At 45.1% G+C, this 19,702-nt stretch overlaps 1 protein-coding gene across 2 annotated transcripts in view; it reads left to right on the forward strand.

Annotated features, from left to right (window-relative positions):
• The window catches only part of PLCD1 (phospholipase C delta 1), an 87,408-nt gene that overhangs the window by 58,894 nt on the left and 8,812 nt on the right, over positions 1-19,702 (forward strand). For both annotated transcript variants that reach the window (XM_087712419.1, XM_087712418.1), the window contains exons 7-13: positions 2,519-2,663; positions 5,235-5,384; positions 7,223-7,351; positions 8,783-8,930; positions 12,407-12,523; positions 13,356-13,534; positions 19,288-19,420. In XM_087712419.1, coding sequence (XP_087568545.1) covers positions 2,519-2,663; positions 5,235-5,384; positions 7,223-7,351; positions 8,783-8,930; positions 12,407-12,523; positions 13,356-13,534; positions 19,288-19,420 — 1,001 coding nt within the window. The remainder of the gene's footprint in view (positions 1-2,518; positions 2,664-5,234; positions 5,385-7,222; positions 7,352-8,782; positions 8,931-12,406; positions 12,524-13,355; positions 13,535-19,287; positions 19,421-19,702) is intronic.

Below are 19,702 nucleotides of genomic sequence, written 5' to 3' on the forward strand. Positions count from 1 at the left end.
AGCAGTTCGAGTCTCACTGGCTCAAGGTTGACTCAGCCTTCCATCCTTCCGAGGTGGGTTAAATGAGGACCCAGATTGGTTGGGGGTGATAGGCTGACTCTGTAAACTGCTTAGGGAGGGCTGCGTAAAGTGGTATATAAGTCTTATTGCTATTACGAACTCTGCCTACTGCCAAGTGTTTGATTCTGACTGGTTCAAGGTTGACCCATCCTTCCAAGGTGGGTAAAATGAGGACCCGGATTGGTTGGGGGTGATAGGCTGACTCTGTAAACTGCTTAAGGAGGGCTGCGTAAAGTGGTATATAAGTCTTATTGCTATTGCGAACTCTGCCTACTGCCAAGAGTTTGATTCTGACTGGTTCAAGGTTGACCCATCCTTCCAAAGTGGGTAAAATGAGGACCTGGATTGGTTGGGGGTGATAGGCTGACTCTGTAAACTGCTTAGGGAGGGCTGTAAAGCACAGTAAAGTGGTGTATAAGTCATATTGCTATTGCGAACTCTGCCTACTGCCAGGAGTTTGATCCTGACCAGTTCAAGGTTGACTCAGCCTTTCATTCTTCCAAGGTGGGTAAAATGAGGACCCAGATTGGTTGGGGGTGATAGGCTGACTCTGTAAACTGCTTAGGGAGGGCTGTAAAGCACTGTAAAGTGGTCTATAAGCCTAAGGGCTATTGCTATTTCCATAGAATTGCAGCCCTTTGAGGAAGGTTGGGTGGAGATAGAGAGAGAGGGAACGAAACAAACTCAAAGAGATAGAGACGGAGATGGAGACAGAAAGAAGAGGAAGAGAAGAGGGACAGGCAGAGAGAGGGGGAAAAGAAACAGACAGAGAGGGGGGAGGGAGGGAGGGAGGGAGGGAGGCAGGGGGAAGAGAGAGACAAAGAGAGTGAAATCTACAGAGAGAGGGAGAGAGAGACATAGACAGATTAGGAAAGAGGCAGAGAATGAAGAGAGAGAGAGAGAGTCAAGAAAAAGATGGAGAGAGAGGAGGAGGAGGAAGGGAGGAAGGGAGAGAGAGATGGAGACAGAAAGAAGAGGAAGGGAAGAGAGAGATAGAGAGAGAGAAAGAGACAGACAGAGAGGCAGGGTGAAGAGAGAGAAAAATAGTGAGATCTATAGAGAGGGGGAGAGAGAGACAGAGACGAGGAAAGAGGCAGAGAAAGATAAGAGGGAGTCAAGAAAAAGATGGAGAGAGAGAGAGAGAGAAAATACAAGCAATGAACTTTAAATCTAGAGACCCAGATTCAACCCTGTTACACTGATCAATGTCTACATTTGTGACATGGACGAGTGTTATGGTTGTAAGAAGCCAGCTAACCCACCAGTGACCAGTACATGCTGGCAGTCTGGAAACAGCAGGGCCAAAATTGTTATTTCTCTTAAAAGCATTTCCTATAAATCCTTCCTCTTACGACTATTGAATTTCTGCCCGGGCCAGCAGGAACAAGCCCCATTATGCATTTACGGGATCCTCCCGTATCCTGTCTCAAATTGTGCAAGATCATTTAAGTCTTGGAAGAGAATAAACAAATGTTTAAGCTGGAAATGCCAAAATTGTGGAGTACGCCAGATTTTGGGTCTGTTTTCCATTGGTTTAGCAGTCAGCCCCTGTGTGGCTTGGGTAAGAACATCCATTGTCTAAAAAGATGGCTGACAACCGGTCGCCTCAAAAGAACCAAGATGGCCGCTAGTGGCATACTCCTAATTGCCATCTTGATTACAGGTAGTCCTCGACTTACAGCAGTTCGTTTAGTGACTGAAGTTACAACAGCAATGCAAAAAATGACCATTTTTCATGCCTACCACCATTGCAGCATTCCCATGGTCTCGTGTCTTATATTCAGAGAGCAATAGCAATAGACTTATATACCGCTTGATGGTGCTTTATAGCCCTCTCTAAGCGGTTTACAGAGTCAGCATATCGCCCCCAAAACAATCTGGGTCCTCATTTGACCCACCTCGGAAGGATGGGAGGCTGAGTCAACCTTGAGCCTGGTGAGATTCGAACTGCCGAATTGCAGGCAGCCGGCAATCAGCAGAAGTAGCTTGCAGTACTGCACTCTAACCCAATGTTTCTCAACCTTGGCAACTTGAAGATGTCTGGACTTCAACTCCCAGAATTCTGGGAGTTGAAGTCCGGACATCTTCAAGTTGCCAAGGTTGAGAAACACTGTTCTAACCACTGTGCCACCGAAGCTCTATACTTGGCAACTGGTTCATATTTATGACGGTTGCAGTGTCCGGGGTCATGGGGGTCATCTTTTGTGATTTTCTGACAAGAAGAATGAATGGGGAAGCCACTTAATAAACGGATTAGCAATTGAACAACCGCAGTGATTCAGTTAACAACTGTGGCAAGAAAGGTCGTGAGATGGGGCACAATTCACTTAACAGACTTCTCACTTAGCCAGAGAAATTCTGGGCATAAGTCAAGGACAAGCCGTATTTGGAGGACGCTCGTTGGCTGGAACTTCTTCTTGACATCGACTGATGGATTTTGATGTTGTGTCTCCCCTAGAGCTTTGATGAAAGGTTGCCGATGTGTGGAACTCGATTGTTGGGATGGCCCGAACGCAGAGCCGGTCATCTACCACGGTTACACGTTCACGTCCAAGATCCTCTTCAGCGATGCCATCAAAGCCATCAAAAATTACGCTTTCAAAGTGAGAGCTGCTGCCTTCTCTTCTAAGCCCGAGGACATGCTAAAATTTCTAAAGGTTTAAATGCAAAAAGTGATTAAGTATTTAAAGTGAGAAAGTTAGTGTTGTTCTGCTCCTTAAATTGATTTACGACCCATATGTGACCTATTCCTTGCTGTTTATATGCACGCTGTGAGCTTATGCCCCAGAGACAAATTCCTTGTGTGTCCAATCAAGTTTGGCCAATAAAGAACATTCTGTTCTATTCCTGTTCCTATCCCCGTGATGGCAAACCTATGGCACACAGGCCAGAGGGGGTATGCACACCGCTCTCTGAGGGACACGCGCACAGTCGCCAGATGCTCTTCTGGCTTTGGTCCAAAAACCGCCCAAAATACAGGCATTACCGTGCCTGCCAACAGGGTTTCCAGTGTGAAGTGCGAAGACCAGCTGACTGGTGCGCATGCGCGTTCCAGAAACCCAAAGACCAGCTGGCCGGTATGCACATGCCCACTGGCCAGCTGGAGTTCTTGGGCGGGTGCATGCATGCAAGTTCTGGTTTGGGCACAGTGCCAAAAAGGTTCGCCATCACAGCTCTATCTCTATCCATCTCTATCTCTATTCCTATCCTATCCCTATTTCTACTAAACCAATATTTAATCTTGTCCATCTCATCCGTTCCATATTCCCTTCTATCTTCCATTCCATTCTGTTTTATTGTATGTTCCATTCCATTCCATATTCCATTCCATTCCATTCTTTCTTCTATTCCATTCCTATATTCCATTCCATTCCATCCCATTCTATCTTCCATTCCTTCATTCCATTCCTATCTTCCATTCCATTCCCTTCTATCTTCCATTCCATTCTATTTTATTGTATGTTCCATTCCATTCCATATTCCATTCCATTCCATTCTATCTTCTATTTCATTCCTATATTCCATTCCATTCCATTCTATCTTCCATTCCTTCATTCCATTCTATCTTCCATTCCATTCCCTTCTATCTTCCATTCCATTCTGTTTTATTGTATGTTCCATTCCATTCCATATTCCATTCCATTCCATTCTTTCTTCTATTCCATTCCTATATTTCATTCCATCCCATTCTATCTTCCATTCCTTCATTCCATTCCTATCTTCCATTCCATTCCCTTCTATCTTCCATTCCATTCTATTTTATTGTATGTTCCATTCCATTCCATATTCCATTCCATTCCATTCTATCTTCTATTCCATTCCTATATTCCATTCCATTCTTTTTTCCATTCCATTCCTATATTCCATTCCATTCCATCCCATTCTATCTTCCATTCCTTCATTCCATTCTATCTTCCATTCCATTCCCTTCTATCTTCCATTCCATTCTATTTTATTGTATGTTCCATTCCATTCCATATTCCATTCCATTCCATTCTATCTTCTATTTCATTCCTATATTCCATTCCATTCTTTTTTCCATTCCATTCCTATATTCCATTCCATTCCATCCCATTCTATCTTCCATTCCTTCATTCCATTCTATCTTCCATTCCATTCCCTTCTATCTTCCATTCCATTCTATTTTATTGTATGTTCCATTCCATTCCATATTCCATTCCATTCCATTCTATCTTCTATTCCATTCCTATATTTCATTCCATCCCATTCTATCTTCCATTCCATTCCCTTCTATCTTCCATTCCATTCTGTTTTATTGTATGTTCCATTCCATATTCCATTCCATTCCATTCTTTCTTCTATTCCATTCCTATATTTCATTCCATCCCATTCTATCTTCCATTCCTTCATTCCATTCCTATCTTCCATTCCATTCCCTTCTATCTTCCATTCCATTCTATTTTATTGTATGTTCCATTCCATTCCATATTCCATTCCATTCCATTCTATCTTCTATTTCATTCCTATATTCCATTCCATTCTTTTTTCCATTCCATTCCATCCCATTCTATCTTCCATTCCTTCATTCCATTCTATCTTCCATTCCATTCCCTTCTATCTTCCATTCCATTCTATTTTATTGTATGTTCCATTCCATTCCATATTCCATTCCATTCCATTCTATCTTCTATTCCATTCCTATATTCCATTCCATTCTTTCTTCCATTCCATTCCTATATTCCATTCCATTCCATCCCATTCTATCTTCCATTTCTTCATTCCATTCTATCTTCCATTCCATTCCACTCCTATATTCCATTCCATTCCTATATTCCATTCCATTCCCTTCTATCTTCCATTCCATTCTATTTTATTGTATGTTCCATTCCATTCCATATTCCATTCCATTCCATTCCATATTCCATTCCATTCCATTCCATATTCCATTCCATTCCATTCTATCTTCCATTCCATTCCTATATTCCATTCCATCCCATTCTATCTTCCATTTCTTCATTCCATTCCTATCTTCCATTCCATTCCATTCTATTCTATTGTATGTTCCATTCCATTCCGTTCCATTGGCATTCCATTCCAATGGTGAAGTCACCCATATTATTTTTAAATTCCCTGAAGGTTGAAATTCTCTGCATGTGATCAAGACCCATTGTTCCTTAATGTAGATTGTTCGGGCTTGTTTCTTTTCCACACAGATCTCTCAGTATCCTGTCATTATATCTCTGGAGAACCACTGCAGCCTCAACCAGCAAGAGACTATGGCACGCCACCTCCACTCCATTTTGGAGGACACATTGCTGGTGGTGCCAATTGATTCCAAAGCAACCAGCCTGCCTTCCCCAGAGGTGAGCTTGGTGTGAACTTGGTGGGCTCGTGTTCACAGAGAAATAGAATCAAGATCACGTAAAGTATTAACACCACTTTATAAGGCCTTGGATAAGGCCACACTTAGAATATTGCATTCAGTTTTGGTTGTCAAGATGTAAAAGGATGCCAAGGCCTAGAAAGAGTGCAGAGAAGAACAACAAGGATTATTAGGGCAGGGGTCCCCAGCCCCTGGTCCAGGGGTGAAATCCAGCAGGTTCTGACAGGTTCTGGAGAACCAGTAGCGGAAATTTGGAGTAGTTCGGAGAACCGGTAGCAGAAAATTTGAGTTGTTCGGAGAACCAGTAGTGGAAATTTTGAGTAGTTCGGAGAACCAGTAGTGGAAAATTTGAGTTGTTCGGAGAACCAGTAGTGGAAATTTTGAGTAGTTCAGAGAACTGGTAGCAAAAATTTTGGGTAGTTCGGAGAACCGGCAGTTGAAATTTTGAGTACTTTGGAGAACTGGTGGCAGAAATTTTGAGTAGTTCAGAGAACTGGTAGCGGAAATTTTGAGCGGTTTGGAGAACAGGCAGTGGAAATTTTGAGTAGTTCAGAGAACCGGTAGCAAAAATTTTGGGTAGTTCGGAGAACCGGCAGTTGAAATTTTGAGTACTTTGGAGAACTGGTGGCAGAAATTTTGAGTAGTTCAGAGAACCGGTAGCAGAAATTTTGAGCGGTTTGGAGAACAGGCAATGGAAATTTTGAGTAGTTCAGAGAACCGGTAGCAGAAATTTTGGGTAGTTTGGAGATTTAGTAGTGGAAATTTTGAGTACTTTGGAGAACCGGTGGCAGAAATTTTGAGTAGTTTAGCGAACCGGTGGCGGAAATTTTGAGTAGTTCAGAGAACTGGCAAACACTACCTCTGGCTGGCCCCAGAGTGGTGGGAGTGGAGATTTTGCAGTATCATTCCCCTGCCACGTTTACCAAGCCATGCCCACCGAGCCATGCCCACAGAACCCGTAGTAAAAAAAAAATTGAATTTCACCGGTCCATGGCATTCCAGCAAGGTCAATGTGCGAAGGTAATCCTTGCTGCTGTTTAAGACACGTAATATTAAATGCATACTTTTCTTATCCAACTTTTCTGATATCATCCCTAATAAAAAAAATAGTTCAGGTTTGAAATCTACCTGTTTCCCTATGATCTTTTCTTTCCGTCTGTGTATTCCCCCCCCCCTTTTTTTTGTTGCTTTAACACAAGTCCACCACATATGATGAGATGTGCCCGCTTGTTTTTAACACTGAAGCATCCCCAGAGTTATATGATCAGAATTCAGGTGCTTGGCAAGTGACTCATATTTATGAACAGTCGCAATGTTCCCAGGGTGATGGGATCCCCTTTTTGCGTCCTTATGACAAGCAAAGTCAATGGGGAAGCCATATGGGGAGCCGAGGTGGCACAGTGGTTAAATGCAGCACTGCAGGCTACTTCAGCTGACGGCAGTTCTGCAGTTCGGCTGTTCAAATCTCACCGGCTCAGGGTTGACTCAGCCTTCCGTCCTTCCGAGGTGGGTAAAATGAGGACCCGGATTGTTGTTGGGGGCGATAGGCTGACTCTGTAAACCGCTTAGAGAGGGCTGAAAGCCCTATGAAGCGGTATATAAGTCTAACTGCTATTGCTATATTTGTTTAACAACCTTTTGACTGACTTAACAACTGTAGTGATTCACTCAACCCCCGTAGCAGGAAAGGTCATAAAATGGGGACACAGCTCACTACTTACTGTCTTAAATGCTGTCTCCTTAGCAACAGAAATGTCGCGATCGATTGTGGTTGTAAGTCGAGAACCATCTATAATCAATTTTTGTTATATCTCCTAGCAACTAAAAGGGAAAATTCTTGTGAAAGGGAAGAAGTTAATTGCAGAAACGGAAGAAGTTTCAGATGAAGATGAAGCCGCTGAAATGGAAGACGAGACTGTGAAAAGTGAGGTAGAAAAGAAGAAACTGGTAAGTTTCCAGGTACATGATCTACACAGGTAGTCCTCGACTTATAACCATTCGTTTAATGACTGAAATTGCAACAGCACTGGGGGGGAAAATGCCAGAAACCAGTATTTATTTTTACTTTCTGGCAAAATTGCTCATTAGATATAGTGTCCTCCCTTAAGGACTGCTGCAAAAAAAATTAGGCATGGGCATGTGACAACCTTCTTAATGACTAACACAAATTATTGCTGTACGCCTGGGCTGAATTATGTTTGTAAATTGAGAACTACCTGTAAACCTGAAGAAGACAGAGAGAGATAGCTGGTTTAACAAGTTTCGTTTGAAATGCGAAACGTGAGTAGGTCCAAACCTGGGTTCCACCACAAAACCGCGGTAGACAAAAGCGCGCTCGACAAAAGCGCGTACGTGACGTCATCACAGCGCGACGAAAACATCGCGCTGTGAGCGGTAAATTTAAAAATAAAGCGAAAACCTTACCCTAACCCCCCAAACCTAACCCTAACCCTAACCCTAAACCTAACCCTTAACCTAACCCTAAACCTAACCCTTAACGTAATGCTAAACCTAACGCTAAACCTAACCCTAACGCTTAACGTAACCCTAACCCTTAACCTAACCCTAAACCTAAACCTAACCCTTACCTTTATGTGAATCGGCTTGCTTTAATTTAATTTTAATTTCAATTTTATTTATTTATTTATTTCGTCGCGCTGCTGATGACGTCACGTACGCGCTTTCGTCGAGCGCGCTTTTGTCTATCGCGGTTTTGACGGGTCACGCAAACCTGGAAATACTGCATTCAGCTTTGGTCACCACATTACAAAAAAGAGGTTGAGATTTTGGAAAAAGGACAGAGAAGAGCAGCTAAGACGATTAAAGGCCTGGAGAGAAAAACATACGAAGGGCAGTTGCAAGAACTGGGTGAGGCCAGTTTAGAGAAAAGAAGGACTGGGGGGGACGGGGGCATGATAAGAGTGTTCCTATATTTGAGGGGCTACCACAAAGAAGAGGGAGTCAAATTATTTTCTAAAGCACCAGATGGCAAGAGAAGAGGAAGTGGGTGGAAACTAATCAAGGAGAGGAGCAACCTGGAATTAAGGATAAAATTCCTAACAGTCAGGACAATCAACCAGCGGGACTGCAAGCCTTCGTAAGTTGTGGGTGCACCATCACTGAAAGTTTTTAAGAAAAGCCTGGACAGCCACCTATATGAAATGGGCTAGGGTCCCCTGCTTGAGCAGGGAGTTAGACTAGAAGACCTCCAAGCTCCCTTCCAACTCTGTTCTGATGTATCGATTCATGTGGCTGCTTTAATGAGTCAGGACTGCTTTAAAGAGGCGTTATTGCGTATTCCAAAGCAGTTTGTCCAAGTATTCTTTAGACAGGGTTGTGAGAAGGCTGGTTGACCGTTTCTCTCTCATTCTCTGCTAGAGCGACAAGCTAAAGCTAGCCAAGGAGCTGTCAGACACGGTCATCTACTGTAAAAGCGTCCATTTTCAAGGTTTTGCTGAGCCACAGCCTCATGACGAGATGTTCTCTTTCAGTGAGGGCAAAATCCTTAAACTGGCTCAGGAATCAGGTACGCAGCATCTTCTTAATGCTTTTGGCAAAGGATTTTGGAACATAACTGAATAGGCAGCATTCCTGATCCAATACTCATTTTAAATGGATTATTCTTAGTACAGGTAGTCCTCAACTTACAACTGGCTGTTTAGTAACTGTTTGGAGTTGTGAAAGACCCCCTTCCCCCCCCCAAAAAAAGAGACTTAAGACACAAATTGGAAATTCCAATGGTATCCCCTCCCCCATCCGTCATGTCACTGCATTTTGGATGCTTGCAGCATCCTGCTATGATATGACCAAGAGTTACAATATATTTACTGAAAACAAGTGTTTACCGTATTTCTCGGAATATAAGACACACCGGAGTATAAGACACTCCAAGGTTTTGAAGAGGCAAAGGAAAATAAAAAGTAGGTAGGTAGATAGGGGGATAGAGAGGGAGAGAAATACAGTAGGTAGGTAGGGAGAGAGAGAGTAGTTAGGTAGCTAGATAGATAGATAAAGGGAGAGAGAGAGGGAGATAGAGAGAAAGAGTAAGTAGGTAGGTAGGTAGGTAGAGGGATAGAGAGAGAGAAATAGAAAGAGAAATACAGTAGATAGGTAGGGAGAGAGAGAAAGTAGGTAGGTTGGTAGGTAGAGGGATAGATAGATAGAAATAGAGAGAGAGAAATACAGTAGATAGATAGGGAGAGAGAGATTAGTTAGGTAGGTAGGTAGATAGAGGGCTAGAGAGAGAGAAATAGAGAGAGATAGAGAAATACAGTAGGTAGGTAGGGAGAGAGATTGTGTGTAGGTAGGCAGGTAGGTAGGTAGGTAGGTAGGTAGGTAGATAGGGAGAGGAATAGAGAGAGAGAAATAGAGATAGAGAGAAATACAGTAGATAGGTGTTTCTGCTAGCATAACACTCGATCAATGTAATTCTCATCAGTTAAAGAGCTTTCCAAAAGGAAAAACAGGTTTGTGCACTCTGCAAACCTCCCAAAAACGGGTCCGTTTCCCCCCCCAAAAGGCATGAATAGCCTGGGGGGGGCTTGCAGAGTGCTCCTGAGGGGGTGGGGGGGCCAAAAACGAGCAAAAAACGGCCCATTTTTTGTTTAAAAAAATTGCATGCATAGCTTTATGGAGGCTTAGAGTGCTGTTGGGGGCTAGGGAGGCACAATATGGCCTGTTTTTTGCTCATTTCTGCCCTCCTCAGCCTCTAGGAGCTCTCTGAAAGCCTCCATAAGGCTATGCACAGCCATTTTGGTAAAGGGGTGGGGCTTCGGGAGGCCAAAAGTACTGTATTCTGTGTATAAGATGCACTCAGATTTTCAGCCACTTTTTTGAGGGAAAAAGATGGTTTCCGGTAACAAATTTCTATTGTAGACAATGAATTTGCTTAACAAGTATAGTGTTTGCTTTACGATTGCCACAATTTCTCTCCCTCCCTCCCTCCCTCCTTCCTTCCTTCCTTCCTTCTTTCTTCCCTCCCTCCCGCCTCTTCTCCCTTCTTCTCCCCCTTTCCTTTTCCCTTCTCCCCTCCCCTCCCTTCCTCCTGAGCTACTGTATTTTTCAGAGTATAAGATGCACCTTTTCCCTCCCAAAAAAGACGGTGAAAATCTAGGTGCGTCTTACACACTGAATACAACATTTTTGGCCTCCCGAAACCCTGCCCCCACACATCCCATTTTTTTTAAAAAAAATGGGCATGCAGAGAGTTTGGGAGGCCTGCAAAGTGCTCTTGGGGGCTGGGGAGGGGAAAATCCAGCGAAAAACAGCGCTTTTTGTTCATTTTCTGCAAAAAACTGAGGCATGCAGAGGCTTTCGGAGGTCTGCAAAATGCAAACACTTTTTTTTTAAATTTGCCTCTTCAAAATCTTGGTGCGTCTTATATTCCAGTGCCTCTTATAGTCTGCAAATATGGTAATAACTATTGAACTATTGATTTGATCAAATAGGAGAGCTGCATAAAACATTGGGGGCTAAGGAAGGACATTTCTGATTGCCATCCAAATAGTCCAAAAATTGCCTTTCTCCTGGGACCCACGAGTCTGACAGTCCTGAGAGGGCTTTGTAGTCCTCTACAAATAAGCACTCCTGGGCAGGAAATAGCTTGCAGCCTTTCAGAGGTGGTCATGACTCAGATAGCTGCATTTTGTATGCACCAGTTAAAAACCACCTTGTAGCTATTATGATCTGGCCTGGCATTAAATTCCATGAATTATGGGTTGTTTGGCTTAGCAGGTAAAAACACTGAGCTTGTCAGCTGGACAGCTGATTGGCCAGTTTCGAGACGCGAGCGCCACATGACAGGATGAATTCCCCTTACTTGCCCCAGCTGGTAGTTTGAAAGCATGCAAATGCAAGTAGATAAATAGGTACCACCTGGGTGAAAAAGTAAGAGTGTTCTGTGTGCCTTTGGTTTATAGCCATGCTGGGCAGAGGTGATATTCATTTACTTTTACTGCCGGTTCGCAAATGTGAGTGTGCACATGTGCGTGTGCACACTTCACTAGCACCACATGCGCTCAGCTTTTAATGCACGCGCTTTGGCTTAAAAAAAGAAATATAATAATAGGATGGCATATATATGCAAGTCTTGGCGTATTCGGGTCTTTTCCCTTGTATGGTTGAGAGTATCTTGGCGATGTTTCGACGAGGTCCCACTCACCATCTTCAGGCTGGTGCCTTCGGCTTAGTGCTTGTGCGAGCAAAGCACGATTGGAGCTGCTGTCTTCCTATAAATATTGGTAGGTGTGTGTGAAGTGCTGGCTTTGTTGCTGTAAGCGGATTGGCTGGATGTGCTGTTACATCTTGATTAGTTGATGGAGTTGATGTATGCAGATTAGTCGGCTGTTTCGTAAGATCCTGTGTGGCTGAGGTACTGGCATATCCTGAGTCCTGTGCTGCAACATCCTGGGAGATTGGCTGCGTTGTAACATCCTGAGCCTTTGCGTAAGCAGCCAGCCTCCCAGGATGTTGCAGCACAGGAGTCAAGATATCACTACACTAGAGCTCAGGATGTTATCACACAGCCCATTGCCCAGGTCATTACAACACAAAAGACTAATGGGCACACAGCCAGTACCTTAGCCATACAGGATGCTACAAAACAGCCGACTAATCTGCATACATCAACTCCATCAACTAATCAAGATATAACAACACAGCCAACCAACCCGCTTACAGCAACAAAGCCAGCACTCCACACATCCCCACCAATATTTATAGAAAGACGGCAGCTCTGATCATGCTTTGCTCTCACAAGCACGAAGCCGAAGGCATCAGCCTGAAGATGGCGAGTGGGACCTTGTTGAAATGTCGCCAAGATACTCTCAACCTTCCACGGGAAAAGACCCTAATACAGCAAGACCTGCATACCTGTACCCTTGAAAATCTACGAATATGTGTCTCTGTGTGTGTGTGTGTGTGTGTGTATGTATATGTATATATATATTTCCTGAGAGAGAGGGGTAATTAAAAAATGTATTTATTTCTTATTTTTTCACCAAGGGATTGACCTAATGCATCATAATGTCCAGCACCTGAGCAGGATCTATCCAGCGGGTTGGAGGACCGACTCATCCAACTATAACCCCGTCGAGATGTGGAACATGGGTTGCCAGATAGGTAACTATATTGAGGATGCATCAGTGGTGGGATTCAAATTTTTTTACTACCAGTTCTGTGGGCATGGGTTGGTGGATGTGGCTTAGTGGGCGTGGCAGGGTAAGGATACTACAAAATCTCCATTCCCACCCAATCAGCTGGAGGCAGAGAATAGTGATATAGTGCTTTTTTTCAAGAGGCAACTGGACTTCCTTGCTTTTTTCTTGAAGATGTTCTGCTTCTCATCCAAGAAGCTTCATCAGTTCGGACCTAATGGTGAACCAGACAAAACTGAAGAGGCTCCTTGGGTGAGAAGTGAAATGTCGTCAAAGAACAAAATCAGAGGAAGTCCAGTTGTCTTTTGGGGGGGGGGGGGAAAGCACCTTGGAGACAGCCATAACCTGGATGGATGAGAATCTCCATAGACAATAACTCCATAGACAATAGCTGAACGAGCTACCCCCTGAGATCCGGACCCTCCCCACTCTCCTGGCCTTCCGCAAGTCTGTTAAGACCTGGCTGTTCCGGCAGGCCTGGGGCTGTTGAGCTTGACTGAACTTCAGCCCCATTACAACTGAGTGCATGCTGTGTTTTTCTGTTTTAAGTTGTATCGTTCTGTGTTTTTAACCTTTTTTAATATTTTAATTGCTTTTACGTAAGCCGCCCGGAGTCCTTCGGGATTGGGCGGCATACAAATCTATTAAAATTGCAAAATTGCAATTGCAAATTGCTAATGAAGTCAGCTAGATAAAATACGATTGGCGTGGTAATGATGATGATGAAGAAGATGATGAAGATGATGATGAGTAGCCAAAACCACTGACTTCCCTTTGTTCCTACATTTTCCTCCCAGTTGCTTTGAATTTCCAGTCCAGGTGCTCGGAAATGGATATCCACCAGGGCCGATTCCAAGAAAACGGAGGCTGTGGCTATATCCTAAAGCCAGAATTTCTTCGGGACGAGCAGTCCAAATTCAACCCCAAATCCATCACGGAGGGACCGTGGTACAGCCCTAAAAAATTCCGGGTTACGGTAAGAGTGGAGAACACATTTTCATAACCTCATGTTTGTAGGGCAGCTCCCCAGCATATCTGCCTCTGAATAGGATAATTTTGGCCTCCGATCTACAAGAGGTATCCAAAGATGTTAGGACTCCGGGCGGTTTACAAAAACAAGACTAAAATAAAAGTTAAAATAGGAAGAATAGGAGGTTTTGCTCTTACAGGTAAATAATTCAGTCCTTGAGTTACAACTGAAGTGGAGCTTACTCATTACAGTCATAATGGTTGTAAAACAGGGTCGGTCACATGGCCAAACCAATTTTATGACAATTTTTGGTGGGGACGTTAAGGGATTGTTGCAGTCATTAAATGAATCCATGACATGGTTTGGCTGAAAATTAGAAGAAACGGTCAGCAAAACTCCACAGAGTTTAACAGATTAACAAGAGTTGGATGGGACCTTGTAGGTCATCTAGTCCAACCCCCTGCCCAAGCAGCAGGCCCTTCACCATTTCTGACAGATGGCAGTCCAGTCTCTTCTTGAAAGCCTCCAGGGATGAAGCTCCCACAACTTCTGAAGGCAACTTTCTGTTCCATGCATTGATTGTTCTCACTGTCAGAAAGTTCCTCCTTATCATGAAATGTGGACCACATGACTGCAGGACATTGAAACAGCCATAATGCTGAGTGCCCAAAGTGTGGTCAAATGACCACCGGGGAGGATGGCCATCAGAGCTTTGGACCCAGGTTGTAAGATCCCCTTTTTCAGACAGTTCGTAACTCTGAAGAGTCGTAAGTCGAGGAAAACCAGTACATATTCATCATTCGTACGTAATTCCGTTTCAAATTTTTGTTTTGCAATTTCCAATTCCAGTTATCACTAGATCTGTATTAAAGCTTCCTTTTATTTGTTTGTTTTATTTGTTTGTTTTATTTATTTATAGGCCGCCCTTTTCCCTGAGGGGACTCAGGGCGGCTTACAATCAAAAAGGAAGGGGAGTGTAGGACAATACGAAAAAAGAAATGTGCACAAAGTAAATTAGACAATAAAACTCAACATTCACTCAGCATTCGGGAGGGGCGAAATAAGATTATCCCCAGGCCTGACGGGTTAGCCAGTTCTTGAGGGCTGTGCGGAAGGCCTGGACGGTGGTGAGGGTACGAATCTCCACGGGGAGATTGTTCCATAGTGTCGGAGCCGCAACAGAGAAGGCTCTCCTCCGAGTAGTCGCCAGTCGGCACTGACTGGCGGATGGAATACGGAGGAGGCCAACTCTATGCGATCTGATGGGACGCAGGGAGGTAATTGGCAGAAGGCGGTCTCTCAAATAGCCAGATCCACTACCATGGAGCGCTTTATAGGTGGTGAGTAGGACCTTGAAGTGCACCCGGAGACCAACAGGTAGCCAGTGCAGCTCACGGAGGATCGGTGTTATGTGGGCGAACCGTGGTGCGCCCACGATCACTCGCGCGGCCGCATTCTGGACTAGCTGTAGTCTTCGGATGCTCTTCAAGGGCAGCCCCATGTAGAGCACATTACAGTATTCCAGCCTAGAGATCACAAGGGCTCGAGTGACTGTTGTGAGGGCCTCCCGATTCAGGTAGGGCCGCAACTGGCGCACCAGGCGAACCTGGGCAAATGCCCCCCTGGTCACAGCTGAGAGATGGTGGTCAAAAGTTAGCTGTGAATCCAGGAGGACTCCCAAGTTGCGGGCCCTTTCTGAGGGGTTTAAATTTTGTCCCCCCAGCCTGAGTGATGGTATGGTGGTCAAATTTTTGGGAGGGAAACACAACAGCCACTCGGTCTTGTCTGGGTTGAGTATCAGCTTGTTTGCTCTCATCCAGTCTTTAACGGCTTCCAGTCCCCGGTTCATCACGTCCACCGCTTCATTGAGTTGGCACGGGGCGGACAGATACAACTGTGTATCGTCCGCATATTGGTGATATTTTATCCCGTGCCTTCGGATGATCTCGCCCAGCGGTTTCATGTAAATGTTAAATAGTAGGGGGGATAGGACCGACCCCTGCGGCACCCCATAAGTTAGGGGCCTCAGGGACGATCTCTGCCCCCCCACTAACACCGACTGCGACCTGTCCGAGAGGTAGGAGGAGAACCACTGCAAGACAGTGCCGCCCACCCCTATCTCCCGCAGTCGTCGCAGAAGGATACCATGGTCGATGGTATCGAAAGCCGCTGAGAGGTCCAGGAGAACTAGGATGGAAGCATGGCCTCCATCCCTAGCTCTCCAGAGATCATCAGTCAATGCGACCAAAGCGGTTTCTGTGCTGTAACCGGGTCTGAAGCCAGACTGGAAGGGGTCAAGATAGTTAGCTTCCTCCAAGGTACGCTGAAGCTGGAGAGCCACCACCTTCTCAACAACCTTCCCTACAAAGGGGAGGTTGGAGACTGGACGATAGTTATTAAGAACAGCTGGATCCAGAGACGGCTTCTTCAGGAGGGGTCTTACCACCGCTGTCTTAAGCGCGGTGGGAAAGTACCCCTCCCGAAGAGAAGCGGTAACAACCGCCTGGATCCAGCCTCGTGTCACCTCACTGCTGTTGGCAACCAGCCAGGAGGGACACGGGTCCAGTATGCAGGTGGAGGTACTCACAGCTCGCATAGCCTTGTCCACATCCCCAGAGGCAACTTCCTGAAACTCAACCCAGAGATGGTTTGCCAAGTTTTCTCCTTGTGTCTCGGCTGGATCTACTGGGGTGGAGTCCAGGTCCGCTCGAAACCGGGCAACTTTGTCCGCCAAGAACTGGACATACTCCTCAGCCTTACCCTGTAAGGAGTCCCCCGTCTCCCTCCTATTTAGGAGGGAGCGGGTTATCCTAAACAGGGCGGCTGGGCGGGACTCGGCGGACGCTACCAAGGAGGCAATGTATGTTCTTTTTGTTGTTCTTAAGGTCCGAATATACTCCTTGGTGCATGCTGTCAAAAGTGCCCGTTTCGACTCGGACCTATCGGACCTCCACGACTGCTCTAGGCGTCTCCTCCGGCGCTTTACCTCCCGGAGCTCCTCAGTAAACCAAGGAGGCCTCCGGGGGCCGCTGACCCGGAGGGGCCGTAGCGGCGCAATCCGGTCTAGAGACTCCGAAGCTGCCGAGTGCCAGGCAGCGACGAGGGTCTCCGCCGAACTGTGGGCGAGGGTATCAGGAATAACCCCAAGCTCCGTCTGGAACCTAACAGGATCCATCAGTCGCTTGGGGCGGAACCAGCTGGTCGGTTCCTCCTCCCTACGGTGGGGGTTTGGCCTCCGGAAGTCTAGCCTCAGTAGGTAGTGGTCTGACCACGACAGGGGTATGATCTCATTACCCCTCAGACCAAGATCGTAACTCCACTGCTCCGAGAGGAATACGAGGTCAAGCGTGTGACCCGCTGAGTGAGTTGGGCCTCGAATTACTTGAGTCAAGCCCATGGCTGTCATGGAAGCCATGAACTCCTGCGCTCCATCAGAGTGTTCACCGAGCGAAGGCAGGTTAAAGTCCCCCAGAACTATAAGTCTAGGGAACTCAACCGCTAGCTCGGCTACTGACTCGAGGAGCGAGGGGAGGGCTGCTGCAACGTAGTTGGGAGGCAGGTACGTAAGCAGCAAACCCACTTGACCCTTGAGGTCCAACTTCACTAGCAGGGACTCACACCCGACAAACTCCGGAGCAGGGATCCTACGAGGTACTAAAGACTCCCGGACTACAATAGCCACACCGCCACCCCTTCCCTGGGCTCTCGGCTGGTGTAGCACCTGAAATCCGGCTGGGCACATCTCGACGAGGGGGACTCCTCCCTCAGGGCCCAGCCATGTTTCAGTAATACATGCCAGGTCTGCGCCCTCATCAGTTATCAAGTCCCGGATGAGGGGGGCCTTATGAACAACAGACCTGGCATTTAGCGACAGCAGCCTGAGACCAGGGTCCTGAACACCCGCGCCATCTGACCTTGGAGTGGGACTCCTTTTAGCTGAGAATACGATAACTGCAGGTAGCCCTTGACTATGACTGCAATTGAGCCCAAAATTCTTGTTGCTAAGTGAGACACTTGTTAAATGAGTTTTGCTCAATTTTATAAACTTTCTTGTGGTTAAGAGAACCTGGCTTCCCCGTTGACTGTGCTTGTCAGAAGGTCGCAAAAGGGACATTGTAATTGTCATAAACATGAGTCAGTGCCCAGGTGTCTGAATTTTGATCATGTGACCATCGGGATAATGCCATGGTTCATAAGTGTGAATAATGGTCATAAGCCACTGTTTTCAGTGCCGTCATAACTTTGAATGGTTCACTAAATGAATGGTTGTAAGCCGAGGACTGAAAATGACATCCTTCTGCAAGGAAGAGCCCAAGTTTGAAAGTCTGCTCTGAGTGCAAAACACACCGTTTTATACTTAAAACCTTTTCTAGTTTCAAAGGAATTTGTTTCACGCTCAAGATGAGCCATGTCGAAGTCGAAGTGAAATATGTATGTGTATATATATATATATATATATATATATATATGTATGTATGTATGTATGTATGTATGTATGTATGTATGTATGTATGTATGTATGTATGTATTGTGGCACAACCGCTGGTATTCCCAAATATGGGAGGAAGCCTACTGCTTCCTTTCTCTGTCTATCGGCTCATCACAAGAGACCATCACGACAGAAAGCCATTATTTTTACTGTTGCCTTTGTTACATTTGTGTTGCATTTGTGCTGATAAATAAATAAAGGGAGACTAGTATTGATGTATTTCAAGCTATTTAGCTCTCATCAGCTAGCCATACCCTTACTGGGATTTGAACCTGTGCTGTATTACATATTAAGCAGTTGTGTTAACCACTAAGCCACAAGGTTCTCCTCCTTTAGCAGCTGAGCCAGGGAAATAGGTATGTATTTAGTGTCACAACCCCTGGTATGCCCAAATATGGGAGCAAGCCTACTGCTTCCTTTCTCTGTCTATCGGCTCATCACAAGAGACCATCACGACAGAAAGCCATTATTTTTACTGTTGCCTTTGTTACATTTGTGTTGCATTTGTGCTGATAAATAAATAAAGGGAGACTAGCATAGATCTATTTCAAGCTGTTTAGCTCTCCATACCCTAGCCATACCCTTACTGGGATTTGAACCTGTGCTGTATTACATATTAAGCAGTTGTGTTAACCACTAAGCCACAAAGTTCTCCTCCTTTATCAGCTGAGCCAGGGAAATAGGTATGTATTTAGTGTCACAACCCCTGGTATGCCCAAATATGGGAAGAAGCCTACTGGTTCCTTTCTCTGTCTATCGGCTCATCACAAGAGACCATCACGACAGAAAGCCATTATTTTTACTGTTGCCTTTGTTACATTTGTGTTGCATTTGTGCTGATAAATAAATAAAGGGAGACTTGTATAGATCTATTTCAAGCTGTTTAGCTCTCCATACCCTAGCCATACCCTTACTGGGATTTGAACCTGGGCTGTATTACGTATTAAGCAGTTGTGTTAACCACTAAGCCACAAGGTTCTCCTCCTTTATCAGCTGAGCCAGGGAAATAGGTATGTATTTAGTGTCACAACCCCTGGTGTGCCCAAATATGGGCGGAAGCCTACTGCTTCCTTTCTCTGTCTATCGGCTCGTCACAAGAGACCATCACGACAGAAAGCCATTATTTTTACATACATACATGCATACATACATACATACATGTATTTGCACACACTTATGGAACTGAATCTTTGAAGGTTAGGATGGGCTTAGGACCTCTGCCAAGAAATTGAGATCTTGCTTTTCTCTTTCGACTTCCTTTTCCTCGCAGATCATCTCTGGCCAGCAACTGCCAAAAGTCAACAAAAGCAAAAATTCCATTGTGGACCCCAAGGTGGTTGTGGAGATCCACGGTGTTTCGCGGGATAACGGGAAGAACCAAACAAAAGTAATTGATAATAATGGTAAGAGGAATGTCTGTGGAGATCCTCAGTCACCCAGGCCATGATTGTCCCAAAGGTGCTTTTTCAAGGGGAAACTAGACTTCCCTGGTTTTTCTTTGAAGACGTTTTCGCTTCTCATCCAAGAAGCTTCTTCAGTTCTGACTGAATGGTGGAGGAAGGAAGCGACTTCAATGACTCTCAGAAAGAGTACTAATGACCAGAATATAAATCTTTCCATCTTCAATCATTCAGTCAGAACTGAAGAAGCTTCTTGGTTGAGAAGCAAAACGTCTTCAATGAAAA

The sequence above is a fragment of the Thamnophis sirtalis genome, unplaced genomic scaffold (assembly GCF_051295495.1).
Source record: "Thamnophis sirtalis isolate CommonGarterSnake01/CBP01778 unplaced genomic scaffold, rThaSir2_p1.2 scaffold_4, whole genome shotgun sequence".
NCBI lineage: Eukaryota > Metazoa > Chordata > Lepidosauria > Squamata > Natricidae > Thamnophis > Thamnophis sirtalis.